Source organism: Rousettus aegyptiacus, unplaced genomic scaffold (genome assembly GCF_014176215.1).
Source record: "Rousettus aegyptiacus isolate mRouAeg1 unplaced genomic scaffold, mRouAeg1.p scaffold_m13_p_5, whole genome shotgun sequence".
Lineage (NCBI taxonomy): Eukaryota > Metazoa > Chordata > Mammalia > Chiroptera > Pteropodidae > Rousettus > Rousettus aegyptiacus.
Genome location: NW_023416308.1, coordinates 89,798,875 through 89,820,755, shown reverse-complemented (window position 1 = coordinate 89,820,755; position 21,881 = coordinate 89,798,875). Strand labels below are relative to the sequence as shown.

The 21,881-nt window shown below is 42.8% G+C and overlaps 1 protein-coding gene and 1 pseudogene across 1 annotated transcript; one reads left to right on the top strand and one right to left on the bottom strand.

Moving 5' to 3' along the window:
- The first annotated feature begins 1,072 nt into the window (after positions 1–1,072).
- Positions 1,073–19,722, top strand: CSRP3 (cysteine and glycine rich protein 3). The gene is made up of 6 exons (XM_016164943.2): positions 1,073–1,189; positions 9,998–10,135; positions 14,633–14,801; positions 16,485–16,617; positions 17,659–17,752; positions 19,276–19,722. The coding sequence occupies exons 2-6, from the start codon at positions 10,024–10,026 to the stop codon at positions 19,350–19,352; spliced, it is 585 nt and encodes a 194-aa protein (XP_016020429.1). The 5' UTR covers positions 1,073–1,189; positions 9,998–10,023; the 3' UTR covers positions 19,353–19,722.
- A 933-nt stretch (positions 19,723–20,655) lies between these two features.
- LOC118603217 lies at positions 20,656–20,775 on the bottom strand (annotated as a pseudogene).
- Between the last annotated feature and the right edge of the window lie 1,106 nt (positions 20,776–21,881).

Genomic DNA, 21,881 nt, shown 5'->3' with positions numbered 1-21,881 from the left:
TGTATCCATACTTATGAATTTACCACGATCTTCTTTACAGTGAAATATTTCATCACTCAACCAATTTTTTTGTGTGTGGGCTTGTAACAAAAGGGCTAATGTGGCTGATTTGAAAGGCTAGATTTCATACACCTGTCAATTAGGTACCACCTACACCTAACCTCAACATCCAGGTCAGCACTGCTAGAAAGAATCTTCACCTGAGAGACAAATGACCTAAATTTCAGTCTGGTACCTGCCCATTACTCATTGTCTGGCCTTGAACAAGTGAAGTTCCTCAGTTACCTCAGCCATAACATGAAGACTAACAAGAATTAGGCTAATAAGAATTAGTCTATCGAATCTCTAAACTTCTCGTCAGCTATTAAATTCTAAAACTCGTGAGTCATTGATTCTTGATCAAAGCCAAAATATGAACATACCAGGCAAAGAGAAATTAGACTTTCAAAGAAAATGTGAGTTTACTGAGACTTATCAAAACTTGCCATAAATACGCTGCACTGTCACATTAAATTCTTAAGGAGAGAAAGATGATGAGCAAAGTAACAACACTTTTCAGAGAAAATGTTTCTTCATAAGATGGCAGGCCATGGAGTGACAGGACCCTGTAATCAGCTGGCCTTTTTTCCCCAAGCTTCTTTGAAGAGATTATCTAAGTATCGTTTCAGACACCCATCACTCTTATTTTTAGCTCTGAGTTCTCTTCACAAGTATACTGACCTGTGGCTTGGAGTTCCAGAGGGCTCCCAGATATGGCTCATGATTCATTTGCAGGTACCTTGCATTGATTTCCAGGAAGGTCAAGGGAGTAGGAGCCTGGGAAAAAATTATTTTAGACATAAAACCCTTCTTTGCTCTGATTCCTGTTCCAAACGTCTTCAAAAATTTACACTCCACAAATTGATTCCTTGGTGACATAGGTGATTGGCGACTAAAACAGAACCCAAGTGATATTGTTCTCTAAGGGCCTCACAGCTGGTGTGGGGGGAACAAAACTCAGGGCTTTGGTCACAGGCTATTTTCGGCCTCTGATAGCAGTTGTGTTACTCATGTCTCATTCCCCCTCTCCCCTCAGCCTCCCTCCCGCCCTTCCTCCCGTAGGCCAAGGCTGGCAACAGTCTCCATATATTTAAAAAGGACAAGAGTCCCCCCTCTTACTCAGTTGAGCTGACAGAGACCACACAGGCAGGTAAGTGTAGCCAAGCAGGTGTTTGGGCTGGGGGTGGGCTGCTGGCTTGGTGGCTGATTGGTATTATGAGAGGTCACATAGAGTAAAGGTGCATTTCACATCCCGAGTACCAGCATCCTCTGATTTTGTGTGAGGAGACTCAAGTTATGCTTGATTCTGGTGTGGACCTAGTTGTTTAGAAAATTCCTAAAAGGGCAATTGACATTTGGGGGATTAAGGGAACCTCACAGAGAAATGAGTGAGGAATTATTTTTGGCCTAAAATTATTTTCATGGTGGAGTAATGTTTCCTATTGTCTTAGTCAAAAGACCTGCATTCCAGTCCCAGAACTACATAATGAATGGGTGTGTGACTTTGAGAAAGTTCTTGCCCCCAGGGTCTTGGTCTCCTCTGTAAGGATCAATATAGAAGTGGTACATTTTTTTAAACTGTAAAGTACTATGCAATTATAAAGTGGCATAATAGATACTATTAGGCAGAATCCAGGTTTCCAATGCTCAAAATACAAGGAATCGTGCTATTCCAAAGGCATGGGTGTATGACTGAGACGTCTATAGTTCACCGAATCTTGTCTTGCACATAAGAAATACTCAATGAGTTTTGTTGGTTTAAAATGAATTTTATATCCCAACGATATTCAGCGACAGGCTTGCTTTTGATAATTTAAAATTAATTAAAACAGGGTCTGAAAAAAAAAAAACCTTGCTATGTTGAAAAATCCATTTAAAGCTCTATTTAGTGGGAGGATAATTCCCAGTTGGGAATGAGGGGGTGATTCTCAGCGCTTCCTCTAGGTTTCCATCAAGTTTTTTTTTTTTTTTTTTAACATCCTGAGTGGAAATGCTGCCCAAAGATCAATTTCTGTTCCCATCCCTGAGATGGGCAGTGACTTCCCCAAGAAAAAGAAGTTAGATGAACCAGGTGGGAGAAATCGTCTCTCTAGTACGAGTCAATGCAATTTAATGAGCTTGTGTTGACTGACCGTCTCCTATGCCTGGGCTGTGGAGGTAGAGGCAGCACTGATGTGAGGAAGGGTGGGCATGAACAGCAGGAAGGGTGAGGAAATAGGGAGAACCTATGTCCTCAGCTTTTGGGGTGAATCTCAATGCCGGGTACGTCCAATTCATCACAACGTACATAAAACCGCTTTGTGACTCAGAAAACATAACGAATTCTTCTGGCTCGGTTTTGGTTCCATCCTGAACAACCCAGTCATTAAAATGAGTCCTGCCTATTGGCAGGGAATGCAGCTGCTCCCCAGGGCTCAGTGTCCTCTGCAGTCCATACCCGCATGCACAGGCCATCCATTAGAGAAAGGGGAAGCAGGCCAGGGGGCAGGATGGAGACAGGAGGGAGGGAAGGAGAGAGGAGGGAGGGAGAGAAGGAGGAAAGGATGGAGGGAAGGAGGGAAAAGGAGAAAGGGCAGGGGGGAGAGAGAGAGAGAGAGAGAGAGAGAGAGAGAGAGAGAGAGCGCGAGCGAGCGCACAGGATCACTCAAAGGCCAATAGCCATGATCTTATTGGAAAAAGTGGAGACAGAATCTTGGTAGAGTACAAATCCAGAAATCCTGGGAACCCTAAGAAAGACAGAAGAAAATAAAAAGGGTCAGTCTTAGAGTCAGTTCAGATTCTACCTCTATTGCTTAACTTCTCTGAGTTTCCATTTTCTGAACAGTAAAATTAAGGTAAGGCCGCCTATCCTGAAGGGATCTGTTAGAATCAAATGAGATAAGTATAGGAAAGTACTTTGTAAGGCTTAATAAAACTGTACGTAAAGGCCTCCGAGAAAAGGCACAAGGCCAAAACGGATGGGCTGCACGAGGATATTTTGCTAAGTATAAGTGTGATGATTAAAGTCCAGAGGTCAAGAGTGAATAACAAGCTGACCAAGAGTTAGAAGATAACTAATTTGTTTAACAAGACGGAAGACCCAGTCTAGGAATATAATACACAAGAAACACAACTCGTGAGGCAGGCAGACTTCTGGTTATAAGCATGCTGCTCGCATGTCTGGGAGTACTGTCTCCAGGATGGGGCTTCAAGGACGAAGAGAAGAACCATAGGTATTCATTGCAGTGAAGAAAAGCAGGAAAGAAGACAATGATTGTCTTGAGGGTGGCTGAGGATGGAAGCCTTTTCTGAGCCTCAATAACAGCCTCATCGTGGGAAAGGGTTAATCATGAGTTGTTGGCTCTTTGCTGGCCTGTGCAGGCGCAGAATAATATTAGCTTATTTAACTGTCACGGAGTCCTGCAAGAAGTCATTCTTCAGATGAAGAAGCGAAAGTTCAAGGAAGCAAAGTAATTACTCAAGGTCACATGGCTGGAAAGTGGCAGAGCCAGGATATAACCCTGAGTGCAATGTGGTCTTTAAACACAAATTATAAAGGTCAAAATAGAACAAAGTGAGTTTCTGAGAGTAAAAGTCAGCCACACTTCAGAGATGACTTCAGAATAGGTGTAATATGACCCGCGTGTCACAGCCTTAGTGTAACAGGCAGCCGTGCCTACCATGTCTAAGTTTTAAAGGGATGAGAGCCAACACGGGTTCATTTCTATGCCGGGAATAAGTAACCTATGCTTCCCAGGCCTTGTGAAAGCGCCTGTTCATGGGGACTTCATATATCTGTTCAGAAGCTTAGAAGGAAACCCCTGACCTTGAGTGTCCTACACGCGGGAGCAGAAGAGCACGGTCTCCCTGGGCCATGGGAAGGACTATGCTTGGGCTCGCTGCTTCTCTTCAAGGCACAGGTCAACAGCGAGGTCAGCTGGTGCTAGGCACCAGAGCTGCCAAAGCAAGGAAACAGCTCCCCAGGGCATAGGCTTAGGACCTTGCCTGACATGCCGTCCCTGGCACCTGGCACCCTGATCCCTGTAGCGGGGTTTTCTCCCGGGCCTGGCCGCATCTATTCCTGGGTGCAGCTCACTCTGGAGGGTGAGAAACAGAGTTGGTTCACAGTCTAAACTAGAAGGGCCACAGAGAAAAAGCAAGTTGGAACTTGTTTAAGAAAATGGATTTAAAAACTAGAGATAAAATAATAATGATAATAATAATAGTAATAAAACAAGTAAAATGATTAAACACCTGCTATGTATTAAACATTTATCTATAGTACTTTTATTACTAGCAGTATTTTATTTAACTTGAAAACAACCTTCTAAATTAAGCCTTCTCCTCCCATCTGCATGCATGAGGACCCTGGGCTCAGAGATTTTGAGCTATTTGCCCACGGTCCAGCAGAGAGGGTTTTTTGAACGTTGGTCTGGTTCTTTCCAAAGCCCATGCTTTTGCCACTGTGCTACACCCTCTCTCTTACCTAGAGAATAAGAGAATAGAGAAGAGGCAGTGCTGAGAGGGGCGCCGCTGGGCAGCATTTCTGCAAGGCAAGGCTCCCGTCACCATTCTGATCTCTAAACCTGTCTCTGGGCTTGAAAGAAGGACCCTTGAAGGGGCTTCACTGCATTTCAGCCACTTGGACATCCAACTCCAGTAGAACTAAAATCAATAGGGAGAGAGAACTCTCCAGCCCCAAAGGAGCTTTCTCCATGTTTGAATAGCACTGACTCTTAGAAAGTCCTTCATTTTATTGGGTCGAGTTCATTCTCCCTGTTACTCCCACCCATGAGTACTCTGTCCCGTGGAGAGACAATGGGTCAATCAGATACCAATTCCTTTCAACCGCCAAGTTTGGCTAATGAAGGTGCTGACACTTTTCCCCTCGCCAGAGTGTTGTAAGCAGGGACATGGGGTATAGACCCAGCCTAACCGGGGTGTGAATGGCAGCTCCACACTTACTAGCAGTGTGACCTCAGGCAAGTCATTTAAGCTCTCTGAGTCTCACCTTTTCTCATCTGCAAAATGAGGAGAACAAAATTTGCTCTGCAGGGCTATTGTACTAAAGATAGTATATATCAAGCAATTGGTACATAGTAAACAATTAATAGCAGTTAATGTTAATATAAAAACGTAGCTTTGGAGTCAGAGAGACCCAAGTTCCGATTAGCCAGTTGGGTAATTCGATTTTCCTAAGACTCCGTTTACCCATCTCTAAAGTAAATTTTATAATATTACCTACCTTGAAGGGCTGCTGTGAAGATTAAATGAGATATGACAGTCCCTGGCCCAAGGGCTGGTCTCCAAACACACTTTAGCTTCAATAATATTATTATTATATTAGTAATGATTATGATTATGACTTAGACTCTAGATATGTTTCTATGATCCAATATCTTTTCTCTAGCCAGTGCAGACAATTTAACTTACTATGTGGAATCAGGCATCTAACACAATGACCAAACGAACCAACTTTGAGCTGAAAACGGCGCTGCTCCTACAGGTGTCTGCTCAAAGTCATGGCCTCAGGTTTCCTCCCAAGTGTTTTAATGGACCCTTACAAAGCAGAAACTGAATCACTCAGTGCCCATTTTATCTGTCCCACCCACTTTTGCCTTAAGGTATCATCTTTCAGCTTCGTAGTTGGTAGTTTAAAAAAAAAAAGAAAAAAAACTGTTGGATTAGGAAAAATGCATCTAAGATACATGGCTGATTATTTTTTAAAAATCCAGATTGATACATGACAACTGAGAGTTACTGTAGAAATAATTAGGTCTTACGTTTTACAATACTCTACAGTTTACAAAATGATTCGACGTACTTGAACTGCTACAGTCCTCCCAGCAATGGTGAAACAGACAGGACAATTATGCCTGTTTTAAAGAAGACATTAAAGTTCAGAGAGCTTGAACGGTTTTCCTAAATCACACAGCTTCAGAGAGACAAGGCAGAACGAGAATTCTGACCTTCTGCATCTGATCCAGTGCTTTTCCCACACTGCAGCACATGCTCAGTATAATCTTTTACACAGCATTATTCATTATTCATTAAGAAATCTATACAAGTCATACAGTGATATATACAGTGATAACTGGGACCTGGGTATCCAAAAAATCTAGAATCCACCCTCTCCTTAGCTGACATAGCAGGGCTTGCATTCTATCTCATCCTTGCAAATCTCAGACTGCTCCCCATTTCAATCCTGAGCCACGGACTTCATCTGTCATAATGCAGCCACCTCTGGGACCAGCCCAGGAAGTAGTGCCAGGTGATGTGATGGAGACTGTGGCCCAGGGGACAAATGGGGCTGAGTGACAGGCAAGCCTATATTTGGTGTCCCACCTTCTATGACCCTTGCCTGTGCCAGGCAACGTTGATAAACAAATGGCTCATCCCTTGGTATCTGAACAGCGTAAACTCACATTCTGGGCCTGGCTATGGGAGTGTTGAGACACAGGAATTCCGAAGCAATGCAGGAAGCTAAAAAAGTTATGTAAGCCAGGACTTAAATGTGTTTCCAATCGTAGTGACTTAATGAGAAAATTGGTACAATTTGAAATTCTCTGAAATAAAGGGGTTAACAATACCTTGACTTTCAATAGCTTCTCAATAAAGTTGTCTCCCCATTACCCGCGGTTTTGTTTTCCATGGTTTTAGTTACCTACAGTCTGAAAATGTGAAATGAAAAATTCCAGAAGTGAACAGGTCATAAGTTTTAAAGCGCTTGCTGTTCTGAGTAGCATGATGAAATCTTGTGTTGTCTCACCCAGGACATGAATCTTGTGTCCACTCTGTGTACGTACCCCCTTTGTCAGCTGCTTAGCAGCCATGCTGGTTATCAGATCAAGTGATATGGAATAGCAGTGCTTGTTTTCAAGCAACCCTTATTTTACTTAATAATGGCCCCGAAGTGCAAGAGTAGTGAGGCTGGCAATTAGGATATGCCAAAGAGAAGACATAAAGTACTTCCTTTAAGTGAAAAGGTATGTATACATAGCTGTAAAGTATTTCAGTGAAATCGTGCATATATAGAATTCAGTACTACCCACAGTTAGAACATATCCTCAGCAGATAAGGAGGGGCTACTGTATTGCTTTAAATCCCGTCATATTTCCATGACCTTTACCATGGTCCTGTGAGGAGCATGCAGGAGATATTATTATTGCAATTTTTCACCAAGTTCAAGGTCAAGATTAGAACCCGTGTCTTTCAATTCAAGATGCTTTACAACATCCTCTGCCTTTTGGACTTTGAGTATTGGAAGAAAAAAATCAGAGATGTCTTCTGTGTTTGGCCTCCATGGCTACATTTCCATCTTCAGAAATGGAACAAAGTACCTGTTTAATAGAATGCTTGTAAATTTCTATTTTGGGTTTCAAGTCCTGATATATGTATGTCAGATATTTATGATCACTTAAAATAAAATAAACCCTGTACTAACGTACTAAGAAGGTATTATCTGTAATCTTATCCTCACTTTGAAAAATAGCACGTATATGCAACTGCTGAATACACACACACACACACACACACACACACACACACACACAACGGCATCTCTCTCTCCCATTAACTTGCAGGACATGCCAATGAAATCTCCACCGGAGATCTGAAATGAGAAATTCGACCTAGGGTTGCTTTCAGGGAAAATCCCCACATCATTAATTTCACAAGTGTCACTGTCACATTTCTGGATACTTATTACATTTCTTCTTTTATTTTATATTATTTTGAAACTCAGGATCAAAATGAAGATGAGCAAAATTATGTGATTCTACTCTTTTCTGGAGAATATATCATCTTTAATCAGAGAAGGAAAAAGAGCCAAATGTTTACTTTGCATGCCTCACCGTGTTTGTAAATGAGGTTATCAATCTTTAAAATCTATTCCAAACCTAAACATCCTAAAATTTTTAATTGAGTAAAAAATAAACAATTTGGGCTCTTCTAGCAGATATTAAGGACTCTGTGCCTTTCTGTGTGCTCTTTTCTCTGCCTAAAGTATTCTTTCCCCTTTTCTCCATCTGGTGAACTCTTAGTTATCCTTCAAAACCCCATTTGGATGTGCCATCTTCTGTGATCCTCCAACAACTCATTGTTTTTATCCCCCATCTAAACATGGGTAGTCATTTCCTCCTTTGAGTTTGCATGGCACTTCTCACAAGACTCTTCTCTGATGTATTCTGGTTCCTGCCTCTCTTCCTCACCAGAACGTAGGCTTCTCAGTTCTAAGGGACACCAATCACTCATTTTTATGTTTTCCTCCCCTTGATTCCTCACCAATACCTGGTGTAGAGCTTGGTACATGGATGGTAGGTAGTAAATGCATGGTGAATAAATGAATATAGACTTGATCCCAAGACTTTCAACTCAAAATCCATTACTTTTTCCACTACACTAAACACTTGAACTGCAGAAATAGAAGCACTACATGTTCTCTTTTTAAATAGTTGTTTGTTTGTTTGTTTTTTACTGAATTAAAAGAGTCTGCTTCTATGAGAGGAAGGATAAGATGTTCCTGGCTAACCTCACACTTTGTAAGCAGGAAAAGCTCCTTGCAGAGACATCTAGATAAGGATGTTCCCTTTGCTCCTAGTATCAGGTTCACTAGCCTGTTTGCTATTTACCTCTGTTTCTTAGCAAAACCTCTCTGTTGTGAGGTTGGGAGACACATTCCTGACCAGTAACCCAGGATGGCTTAGTGGTAATCGCCAACTATTATAAGAAGATGACTGGCTTCCCAGAAGGGAAAGAGAAGGTCAGAAACAGCCACTTGGAATGGCCCGATAGTGCTTGGTGTCAATGACAAGATGACACACCAGGCTTCTTAAAAACCAAAAGATTCTAGCAAAAATTCAGCCCTCCCGGGGCTTGCAGGATTTCAGAAAATTCACTGAATATTAATGACTTTAGTTCTATTCTGCGGAAATTGAAAACTAGATTCATATTTTCATATAGACACAGAAAGAGAAAAATATTTTTTGATGCTCCTCCTTGTCTAGCATCTTTTAAACATAATTCTCTAGTGAGGAGATAATAATGGCCCAGGACCGTGGTTATCAGCGGCTCCCTGCAGCAGAACGTACTCAGAGGGTGTGGGAAGACACACTGCATCATCGCCCGGCTCCTGCGATCACACCTGGCACTATGAGCTCTGTCTAGTACCTTCTTGCACATCATGACATTTTGTCTCTAACCAACATTGTGAAGCAGTAAGAAAAGAGTGACTCTCTGTATAGTATAGGTGAGAAGACAGATGTAAGAGAAGCTACACCGTTCATCTCAATGCACACAGCAAGTTGCAGGTCGCCCTGAAAGCAAAAGGTAGGTTTCCAGGCCAGTGATATGGCGGAGTGCCAATACAGCTTATTGCCTGGGCAATGATAATTCTTTAAAAAATGAATTAATGAAGGGGAGGAATAAATCTGAACAGGATATTCTATATTTCTATAAGCAAGATAAACTAAAGCTTTGCTACCCATAGGGTGGCCCACTAATAGCAGCACTGCCCGGCGTCTGTTAGAACTGTAAAATTTCCTGCCCCTCTCCAGATCTACCAAACCAGAATCTGCATGCTAGCAAGATCCAAGGTGAATCGAGAAGCACCAAACTACATAAGATGATAATACTATTTTCAGAGGTTATTGCCATTTCTGATGGAATAATTTTTGAAACCCTAGATAGAAAAAATAATATTTACCATTTATATACACAAAACTAGCTCATCTCTTCCTACTAAGAACCCTGTGAGGGCCACAGGTGCTTTTAAAATTGAAAATAAGAGTAAACTGAGTCCCAAAGTAGTAAACTGACTTGTTCAGAGCTTTATTCAATGAATTGTACAAAGTAAACTATTTGATGGCTGAATGAATGAATGAATGAATGAACCACCACTTAGTCAGACCACTGCACTACCAGCGATTGGTCCCCTCCCGGGGCCACCTAAAATCAGGGTATTTGCTTTATGTTCTGTTAGACTTGACCTTGGTCAGAGTCTTCAAGATGCCAAACTGGGGTGGAGGAGCGAAATGTGGAGCCTGCGACAAGACAGTCTACCACGCAGAAGAAATCCAGTGCAATGGAAGGAGTTTCCACAAGACCTGTTTCCACTGCAGTGAGTTGTGTGAACACCATGAGGGTCCCCCAGATCCAGAGGGCATTTCAAAGTTCACATTTAGCCACAGATAACTGTATGTTAGTGGTTCTCACGAGAGTATAATCCTAGGACAAGAGGCATTGGCATCGTCCAGGAACTTGTCAGAACTATCACTTGTGGGCCTCACCTTAGGAAAAGATGGTGCTCTCCTGAGCACCCTCTTGCCAAACTCTTGCCCAATCTCAGAGGCTGTTTCCCTACAGCTCAAAGTCAGAACGAGCTAGTCTACCACTCTTCTCAGTGGTGAAAACTTTAGCCCAGTGGCGACATTTACAAAGTGTGACTTGGCAGAGAAAGACAGCTGTTACTATCTGAAGCTAGGATGGATCTGGCCCTAGGTACCTTTCCCACTGGCCAGCTGTCACTGAAGTCAGCTGCAACTGGCTTTTCTTAAGAACCTGTGTCAGACTGTCCGGGGTGGGGGGAGGGGGTGGGGGAAAATGGCAACATGTGCCAATTCTGTAAGAGTCAGAAAGGGAAGAGTTCCAGGGCCTGAGCAGCAGTAATTTGACAAAGGGATCTTGACCATCATCCACCAGGCATAGGTTCATACACATTAAAACTGGAGGAACTTTAAGACCCTGTGCTCACCTGGAAGTGTGGTTCCGCATAACTCATATGACTTTGGACAAATCATTTCTTATCATTGAGTACAGGTCACAAGCATCTGCAGCAGAGTCAGGAGTAGAATCTATATCTTCATATTCCCAGTCCAGACAGTCTGACATCATTGCATTCTAGAGTTTCTTAGTAGCTAGCCCTGTTTGGGAAAAGGCCACTTACCTTTTTTGCCTCCCTTCAGTACGTCTGGCTTAAGGGTTAGCTTTACCAGACATTTGGCAGACCCTCCTCCCCACACAGCCCCTCACCCACCTCCATGCCTCAGTCCAGTGGCCACAAGGCATCACACTGCCCCAAACTGTTTCAAACAGAACTTCAAGGGTTGGGCTCCATCTGTTAGGGCAGGAGACGTTGCATCTTTAAGCTGCCAGAAATAGTAATGTTTTATCTGCTGCAAGAATTTCCATTATCCCTTACCTCCCACTGCAAACATAATTATCATCAAAGAACTGGGGAAAAGGCTGTTCTGAGTGATTGGGTTGGCAGATTTACTAACGCTTTGGGTTTTAGTAATGGGTAATTATTTTTAAATCATTGGATACATTAATCAGATTCATTATTATTATTATACAGAAGTCATTGCTTGAGAATTTACTCCATATCCCTCTGGCTTTTGTCCAAAAGCTAATGTCCTTTATAAAGAATGGGGGTGAGGAATATCGGAAAGAACACTGAAATTGAAATAAAAATGACTAGGGTTTGAGTCTGGGTTCTGACACTTACTGTGGGATCTTGGGCAAGTCATTTCTCCATCAAGCCTCGATTTCTCCATCTATAAAATAGAGCTGGTTATACATACTATACAGGTTGTTACAAGAAGAAAACCAGAGTTTTTGATATGGAAGTCCAGCCCACTAGGTTTTTATTCTCCTTTGATCAACTTTGATACCTGAATGGGAACAGAAAATGGTAGGGAAGCTTCCCACGGTAAGGAGTGTTTTGTGTTTCCCAGACAGCAGGAAGATGCCCTGTTTAGTGGAGCCATGGAAGAAAGGATTGGAGCATTTGGTGGTATATTCCCCTTAAACGTGTGATATTTTCCTTAGAACTTGTAGCTAGGATAGGGATCTGAGCAGCATAATTTCCTAAAGTGGTAGAAGGATCCTAGAGAGAAGCACACTTTTTAAATATTATCATCACAAGATGTGTCTGTCCACAAGCCACCCTACACCTGACAAAAATAGGGTTCAGAGAGCAGAGTCTGCCTAAACCTGTCCTCTGGCCAGTGTTTGTCTAATTTCTAGACAAATCTTAATCCTCCCTGCCAGTGCTGTCCAAATGAAATATAATGCAAGCCACAGATATAAATTAAAATTTTCTAGTAGCTACATTTTAAATGGTACCAAGAAACAGGTAAAATTAGTTTGAAAATATTTAACCAAATACATTAAAAAATTATAATTTAAATGGGTAATCAATATACACATTATTAATAAAATATTTTCTATTCTTTTTTTATTTGTATTAAGTATTTGAAATCCAGTGTACATTATGTGTCTATAGCACAACATGTGGCAGGCGAGTGGCTTGTCTTATATGCTTTGCATTATGGGGGATACTTTACATTAGGTACAACTCTACTGAGCCTGTGTACAAAAGTTGGTCAGAAGCCAGAATGTGGCTCTAGCATTGGCCAGGGCATGATTGGGCATATGTGGTCTTGGCATGATGGGTATGAGCACAGGAGTAGGAGTCAAAGGATCGGAGGCCAGTTATGGCTCTGCAGCTTATGACTGTATAGTTGTGGACAAGTCACTAATCTTCATTCACACATGCGTGCATGCATTGCATCCACTTATTCATTCATTCATTCATTCAACAAATGTCTACAAAGGATTAATTTTGGGCCAGACTCCACACTATGTTCTGGGGGTATTAAGATAAAAATCTTACCCTTAAGGAACTCTGAGTCAAGAACATCTATGAGTACTCGAAAAATTGCTTGCAGATTGATAACTGATAGCAACGAGAAGGGCGGAGACAGGTGTATATACCTTATATGCCCAAATAGAAGGCATTTTTTTTCCAAAGAATTAGTCCTCATAAGAGTTTTCCCTTATTTTTGAAGCCTTGAAAACTCTCTTGTGCTATAAGCTAGTCTCTTAGTTACTTTTTTATTAAAAAAAAAAATTAATAGAGTTTTAAGACACACAACACTGACATAATTCTTTAATGAACTTTTTCATATGCCTGTTTCCCCAGCCACGCAACCACCAACCTCTGGCCAATCCCACCTCATCTATATCCTTAACTTCCACTCTCACTTTCCTATTCAATTACTTTTTTTTCCTTAAATAAAATACCATCTGAGGAGGGCATATTAGCCTTAAGCAACCTCCTTCAATGGTGAATTGCTTATAGAGCAGGGGTCCCCAAAACCCAGGCTGAGGACCAGTCTGTGGCCTATTAGGAACCGGGCCACAAAGCCAGAGGTGAGCAGTGGATGAGCGAGTGAAGCTTCATCTGTATTCGCAGCCACTCCCCAGCATGAGCATCACCGCCTCAGCTCCACCGCAGATTATCAGGCATTAGATTCTCATAGGAGCATCGATCGGTCCCTGGTACCCAAAAGGTTGGGGACCACTGTATAATACAGAGGTCACTTGAATGGAAGAGGTTTAAAAAAAAAAAAAAAGAGGCAAACAAAATTGAATGCCCATATATTCTTATTCCTGGGAATATGACCTCACTATTACAAGCACTGAGCATCACCATAAACGAATTTGAAGGATCACTGTTACAAAGCAGTTCGACAAGTTATTAAGTCGTGGAAATCCTATGTATTTTTTAAAAGCTGCCCTAGTGTTATGCTAATAGAAATTTCTTATTGAGATACAATTTTCAGGTGACAGCCTCCTACTCAGGTGCAAATAGGGCTGCCTCTCATGCAGATAGGGTGGAGATGAGTTGCTCTGGAGAGTTGGGCCAGCTGTCTCAAAAAGACACTCTGGCGATGAGGGAGATGAGATGTTAAGATGCAGAGAAAGAATTTGAATATAATTGTTTCCTAAATTTCTGTGACTTTAGAAAAATATAACACCTCCAAATTGATATATGATTGATTTACATTATTAAATATTATAAGTAGGCATTTGGAACTTTCATTTACATCTTTAAAAGTTATTTTCAAATTGGCAAAAGAAATCTATAAATCTTCTCTTTGGAAAAATAGAGACTTGTCTTACACACTTTACATTATGGGGGACATTTTACGTTAGATAATGTACAATAACCAGGGGGCTTGAGCCAATATAAGCCTAAGGCTCTATGAGGCAGGTCTACCCCCATCACCATCTCCCTAGTTCCAGAGCTGGATCAAAAGTAGTTGCCTCAGTGAAAACTGTCTTCTGGAATATTACTGTGCTCTTCAAAGGCCATGGTCAGTAGAGAAACTGCTCAATCCTGATTTTGATGTGACTAAAAAAAATTAAGTTCCTCTCTTGCCTCAGCCCCTTACTCCCTACCCACTCACACACACGCACACACACATACATCCCTGATGTCATTTATGGTAAGACACTCAGGAATTTGGGTTCTTCCAATTCAGAGACAATATTCTTAGCTGGTCTGAAACCATACACCTAGTTCAAATTCCATGTCTTTCTAGCTGAGGATCACTGGACACATTTCCATTCTCTGTGCCCCAATTTTCTCATCTGTGAAATAACAACTGACATGGAATCTACAACCCAAGATGGATGTTCTGGTCAGGAATCAAATTTGTGTTCTTGGCTGAAGGGCCCTTCATGCTGGGTCTCTTGGCCCTGAGCATGGCACTGGAGGGAAGAGGGGAGGAATCTAAGCCCATGGCCCTGACCTTCCTTTCTTTGGCAGTGGCCTGCAGGAAGGCTCTTGATAGCACCACGGTCGCAGCGCACGAGTCCGAGATCTACTGTAAGGTCTGCTATGGGCGCAGATATGGCCCCAAAGGGATCGGGTATGGACAAGGCGCCGGCTGCCTCAGCACCGATACGGGTGAACACCTGGGCCTCCAGTTCCAACAGTGAGTTACTGTCCCACTTCTCCCACCCTGGAAGAGCCCCAGTTACCAAGACAGTTCATTCTGTTCCCATAGCAACGTTTTCTGGAAGTGGGAGAATGGACTCTATTGTTGACTTGCTGACAATAGGAATAGCCAGTCTCACCAAGTTTTAACAATGTGTCCTCTCTCTGAAGACTCTTTAAATTATCTGCCTTTCAAAGGGGCAATTACTTTTACATCATGGCCTTTGGTTTGCATGTCAAAAGAAAATCCAAAATGCACAGATGTTCCATTGTTTGACCTTTGCAAAACTTCATGGAATCTCTTTTCTTCCCTTTGAACATGTCTGTGTAAATCACATAAATATGGCAGGGAAGCAATGGCCATTTGCTGTGTGCTTGTCACTGAAAGATTTCTTACCTTAGGTTGTAAGATGACTAATGGCCACATCACAAGTGAAGTGAGTCTGCAGAGATGGGCCGTGTGCCTCAGGAATAAACAATCAATTATGACTGTTCTATGGATCTTCTTGGCTGCCTATTGCCAATATGGTGCTGAGATCCCCCAACATTATCTTAAGAAACTGGGATATCACACCATGTCTCCTCCATCTACCGATCTGTTCTACCAATCTCAAAGATCACGCTAACCTCCAGCCCAGTACTGAGCATAGACTGACAGCTACTCACCTGCAGCTGCTGTCTGGCCAACTAGTATCCAGGCTCAGCTCTGCAATGGGACAGGGCAGAAAGGCTCAACCCAACTAAGGCAGTGTCCCAAAGAGAAATTAGACCATTTAAAGAGTCTTCTGGCCCCTTCTTAAGAGAGGAGCACATGGTAGAGCCTGAAAAAAAGTGCAGTGATATGTGATTAGTCATTTTAATTTTTCTCATCACTCAATCCCAACTGGAACTCTGTTTAAAGATGATTCCAACTTCATTATCTGCCATGCATTACCCAAAGCTTACTGTTCTATGGTAGGGTTTTCTTATGATGCTGCACAAAGAAGAACAAGAGTCTGGGGACCTCAGTTTCACCCCAGCTCCTTCAGTTTTGAGCTGCCTGACCTTGGGCAGTTACCCCTTTGACTCTCCTCCAACTATTCATGCCTACTTTAGAGGTTAGGGTGAGGCTCGAGTGATAAACAGGCATGGAAACACCAAAATATATGGAAACACAGGAGCTGTTATTGTGCCTCTATCTTGGTCATTGCTCACGTGGAGACAAAGAATGCATCAGCACATTGGACTATGGTTTGTTTAGTATCAACTGTCAAGATTCCATCTTGCCATACCACATTTTCACAATTAATTTCAGCAAGTGGGCCAGTGGGCTTCAAGGTGCTACAGAAAAACCTAAACTGTCACAGCAATAATAATGCCACAATAACGACAATGTCAATAATATAAGTAACATACATGGAACACTTGCTAAGTGCTTTACAACAGAAAATTTAAAACGAATTATAGCTAACATGCATTAAACCTTACTACATGCCAGGCAGGCACTATTCTAAGTGCTTAGCTCATGTCACCTCATGTAAACCTCTCAACAACTCTGTGAGGAAGGCATTGTGATTATCCTCATTTTCCGGATGAGGAGTATGAAGCACAGAGAAGTTAAGTAACTTGCTCAAGGTCACGCAGCTAGTACTGTCTGCCAAGGGTGGTCTATAGGTTTCATTCATTTGTCTATTTCCATCAGGTCCCCAAAGGCAGCACGCTCAGCCACCACCAGCAACCCTTCCAAGTTCACTGCAAAGTTTGGGGAGTCGGAGAAGTGCCCTCGATGTGGAAAGTCAGTCTATGCTGCTGAGAAGGTGATGGGAGGTGGCAAGGTAAGAACTTCTATATGAGCCAAATGGGATTTGCTCATCTCCAGTAGAACAGCTAGGAGGGAAGAGAGAAGAAAGTAGAAACTGCAGTGGGTGGGTGTCAGACCCTTCCTTCTCTTAACTCTGAGGGACCAATTTAGAAGCCATCCATCCTCACCCATTTTCCTAGGCTATGACTTTCCCTGCAATGCCCTTAGAAATGAGAACTGGTGAATTCAGTGTAAAAAGAATTATTTAGATAGGTGGAAAATACCTATCTAGAAACTCTGGAGATACAGAGATGCACAAGCCCCTCTCCCCCGCCCCCCCGCCCTTCAGTGTCTGCAATCCTTCCAGAAAGGTGACACCACTACACAACTCAGTCTGCTGTTGGCATCACCACCATGGATACAGCACACGCCTCACAGCAGCAAGCAGCATCCTCACTTGCAAATGTCTTGCCAATCTGGGGAGTCAGCAAATGTCTGAGACAATTATTCACGCTTACTCCTATGAGCTCTAGTTTTAGGCCTGAAGTGAGGGTTATTCATCAAAGGATTTAGGCCTGAGGGAAAAAAATCCTGCTTATACTAAATAAGGGGGTGGGGAGGGGAGGGCCATGGAAAAACGTCTAACCAAATACGAGGCCAGTCTCCAGCCCAAGACTGGCCATTCGAAGACACTTGAGTACCCCTAGGCTGTGCCTGGTAGACATGTAGAAGTGCAGAAGGCAGGCACTCATCTGGATATCTGGATGACCTGAGCTGTGCAGCTCTCTTCTGCCAAAAATACAGAGTTAACATGAGGTTGAATACTTGGGTAACCGCCTTATGGAAATCACTTTGATAAGGTTATTTTTAGGGGTTTGGAGAATTGCTGGCCACATACATAGCATCTTATTTTCTTCAAATCTCTGGAGAATTATTTGGGGGCCTATCAGGTACATGAATGGTGAGGACTGTGGCACTCCTTTACACGCTGCTGGTCAGGGGACTTAACATGGACGTAGAATACTCTGTCCATCATATTCAACATGTAACTCTCCTGCTCTCGTGTGCCCCTCAGCCTTGGCACAAGACCTGTTTTCGCTGTGCCATCTGTGGGAAAAGTCTAGAGTCAACGAATGTTACTGACAAAGATGGGGAACTTTATTGCAAAGGTGAGTGGTTCCAGATGCTCCACAGAGACATTTTTCTGAGGGTTTTTGGGAGGAGAAGTAGCATCCATGCCAAGAGGCTTGTGCCTGCCAGAAGGCATGGCTGCTCAGCCCGAGAAGGGTTTGGGCTCTCAGGATGGGGAGCAAAACCATCTAAGGGAAAGAAATCTCCTGCCTGAGCCAGCTCGGTTCTCCTCCTTTGGAGCATGTGGGGGGACCCGATGCTGACGGTGCTCGCTCAGTGCTTCAGGGCAGCTGGGTGCCTGTGCGGAGGAGAGAAGAGAAGGGTTCTTGTCGTGATTCTGGTCCTGGAAGAAAGCACAGGCCTGGACACACAGCATCACATTCTCTTCCAAAAACCCAACTACCCTCTGTCCATCTGAATGATAGATAGGGGTGACTCGGGGGAGGAAGAATCCAGTTTGGCCTCCCTTCAGTTCAAGACCTTCCTCCCTCACCCCCCACCCCCCTTTTCTTCCTGACATTCCTTGCTGATGTTGCACATCACTTACTGATCAGAGATAGAACCAACAAGCAGATTTTCATTCTTGTCCTTGCGGCTGTGCCCCTAGGGGCTTCTGTGATCCCTTTGTCTTGTGAAGAGGTAGTGGAGGCTCAGCTCTTTCCTGATGCTACAAAAAGGAAGGGATGCATTAGAGTCGAGGCAGTGTGTCTTTAACCTCAGAGACTCTCCTAGGCCTATTCTGGTTCTCAGTGAGGTCTTCCCACCCTCTCACTTAGTGATAGTGTCTCACGATCTCCAAGTGTGTGTGTTGAAGTGCAGTGAGGGGTCTAACAAGAGAGGGGCCAGAGAGCATTACTAACTCAGACTGTAAGTTGTCAAAGCTTTTCCTATAATGAAACAGAATGGGAACTAATGGTTCCTTCTCCTCACAGTAGAAGATACAAGAGTGCTCTCAGCATTCATATAGGCCTTAAAACACTAAAATATTGCTGCAGCCAGCAGGGAGAACATCCAGACAAATAATTGCATTTCCAAGCGAAAAAAGCTCTAGTAGAGGACCATACACGATGCAGTAGCATACGATAATAAGTATTGGCCTGGTGTGTGAGGGAAGGCTTCTTAGAAGACAAGCTTCCCCTGGGTCTTGAAGGATGAATGTGGGTTTGGGAGGGGGCATTCCAGAAACAGGAAGCAGTGAGTGCAAAAGCACCAAAGCCAGGCAGGGCATCACGGTTCATGCCGGGCCCTGTAAGTCATTCTGTGTGCCTAGAGCGAGGCAGGAGGCAGCGGAAGATGAGGCTGGGCCAGACAACTGGGGCCCGATTATGCTGACTCAAATGAGAAAATGTCTGTGAACACGGTGAAGTGCAAAAAAGTGTAAACAATTTTTATTAGGTGATCTAAAATAATTATAGTTCAATTTACTTTCAAGTTAACTTATAAATGCATTTATTAAGAGAACGCCTCTCACAGGTGAAAGGACTATATTCAGACAGAAGGAACTGAAATAATGGTGCTAACCAACCCGTTCTCTCTCCCCTTGCCCTTTTTTCGTTCACAGTTTGCTATGCCAAAAATTTTGGCCCTACAGGTATTGGCTTTGGAGGCCTTACACAACAAGTGGAAAAGAAAGAGTGAAAAGTACACCATTTCTCAGATCTTTCATCGGCCTAAAGCATTTTCCAAGTAATCCTTCCCAGATGACATCCCTCCCCAAACATCCTCTCGTTGGTAGTTGGACAGCATTTCTCTTCAGAAGTGACCATGGTCTTTACCCAAAGCTAGAAGAGACCTTTGGAAGAAAACTGTTAAGTTTAATCTGTAACAAATGCTTTATTATTTACGATACCTGGGGTGGGAGAGGCAATAAATTAATGTTTTATCGGTACCTAGTGAGTCTCTGGATATTTTCTTCCTAAGAGAAGTTTTCAAAAAAGACATAGTTTGAAAAACTAGCCACGAATAATATAATAATTCCAGTGTCAGCTGGGGGAGGAATACAGAGGAAATGGAGCAAAGGAAAATAGTCTTCCAGAATCTGTCAGCTGAGCTTTTTTCTAGTTATTACTGATGGAGAAAAAAACAGGGGGTCCCAGAGGAAACAGACAACACAGTAGCAAATTCTAAAAAAAATAAAAAAATCAAAACTAATAAAACCACTGAAGAGCTGATCCTTTTGTCCTATCACAGGCTCTGCTATATTACACATTTCATGAAAACTCAGAAATGGCAATAAAATGTGGGGCTTGCATCTGTGTTCTCGACGACAGGAGGATGATTTTCTTTTCTTCTAGAACGATTCTCCGGGGTTCAGCAATTTTCTTAAAACGTCCCTTACAACAGACTGTCAGCCTCACAAATGAAATGCAGCCAATTAAAACTGTCCCTCTGCCTCCTCAGCAAGTTCTCAGCATCCCGAACACGTGGGTTTTCTCCAGCCTCTGCTTTTATCAACCACAGTGTTTCTCCCACCACCACGTAATTCTGAATTCCTTGGAGTAAATGAAAACAAAAATCTATTGATATAAATTAAGATGCACTTGACTAAACCACGTTTTCTTTATGCTCCAAGTCCCAAGAATGCTTTCTTTAAAATGAACATTTATTCGGGGCTGCTTACATGCTGTCACGGCCATGGCCCTGCACTGACTTTAGTACTTATTTATTTTTTATGCTGGAAATGCAATTACCTCTGATTATTTTCTCTATTTGAATGGCATTAATAGAATGGTTCAGGACAAAATTACCTGGCAGAGGTGATGTCCAATCCACTTACCAAGAAATAACAAAGACAGACACTTTACTTGTCTGGAGGCTCTCGCTAGGACAACTCTGCCACTGAGTTCCACCAAAATAGCCTGAGGATGTATATTTTGCATGCTCTGGGGCAGGAAGCATAGAACAATGTATTTATTTTTTATTTATTTTATTTTTATTTTTATGCCTACAGCGCCTGGTCTTCCTAGGTGGTCTCCCATCCAAGTGCTAACCAGGCCCGACCCTGCTTAGCTTCTGAGATCAGATGGGATCGGGGCGTGCTCAGGGTGGAATGGCCATAGACAGAACAATGTATTTTTAATTGTTAACATTTTACCAGAGCTTTTAAAGAGACCCTATCATTGTTAATCCAACAATTAATAATACCAGTGATAAACTGAACTAACTAAACCAAGTCTGCTTTAACCTGTGCTGAATTTGAAGGCAATAGACTACCTTAGCCCTTGGCTAGGTGGCCCCCTATACTAGAAACTTCCAGGCTTGTAAAGGAATAAGACACACATGTGCCATGACTAACAGATAATGCATGCAATCTTCTCGTCCTCAACTACATTTCAGTTACTGGCCCCACCATCCACTCACCCAGGAGACAGAAGCTAAACACTTCAGTCACCCTTAGCTTTGCCCTCTCTCATCCTTCCTTCTCTCACTCTCCACACCTCCTTGATTCTCACTCTAAAAATGTTTCCAAAATATATCCCCTCCTTTCCTATTCTTTGGTATGTTCATTAGTCTGCTAAGACTTCCATAACGAAGTACCATGGATTACGTGTGGCTTACACAACAGAAATGATGTTTTCACAGTTCCAGAGGCTGGATGTCTGAGATCAAGGTGTCAACAGAGTTGTTTCTTTGGAGGCCTCTCTCCTTGGTGTGTAGATGACAGTCTTCTCTCTCTGTGTGTCTGCGTCCTCATTTCCTCTTCTTACAAGGATACCAGTCATGTTGGATCAGGGAGCACATGAATGACCTCATTTTAACTTAATTACCTGTATAAGGATACTTTCTCTCCAAAGAGTCACATTCTGAGGTCTGGGGGTTAGAACTTCAATGTGTGTGTGTGTGTGTGTGCGTGTGTGTGGAGGGTGGGGGTGGGGAGGGAGGGGAGAGAGAGAGAGAGAAAGAGAGAGAGAGAGAGAGAGAGAGAGAGAGAGAGAGAGAGAGAGAGAATTTGGCCCATAACAGCATGTCATAAGGACTTTCATGAATTGGCCTTGGACTTGCCCCTTCGATTTAGCTTCAGACAATCTCTTCCATATAAGCTCCACCTACACTCAGACTTGAATCTTTCCATATATGCCAAGTACCCTCACCCCATCATGCTTTTGTCAATGCTGTTCTTTTTGCCTGGAATGTCTGGACAATAGAACACCCTCCATCTTCACCCTC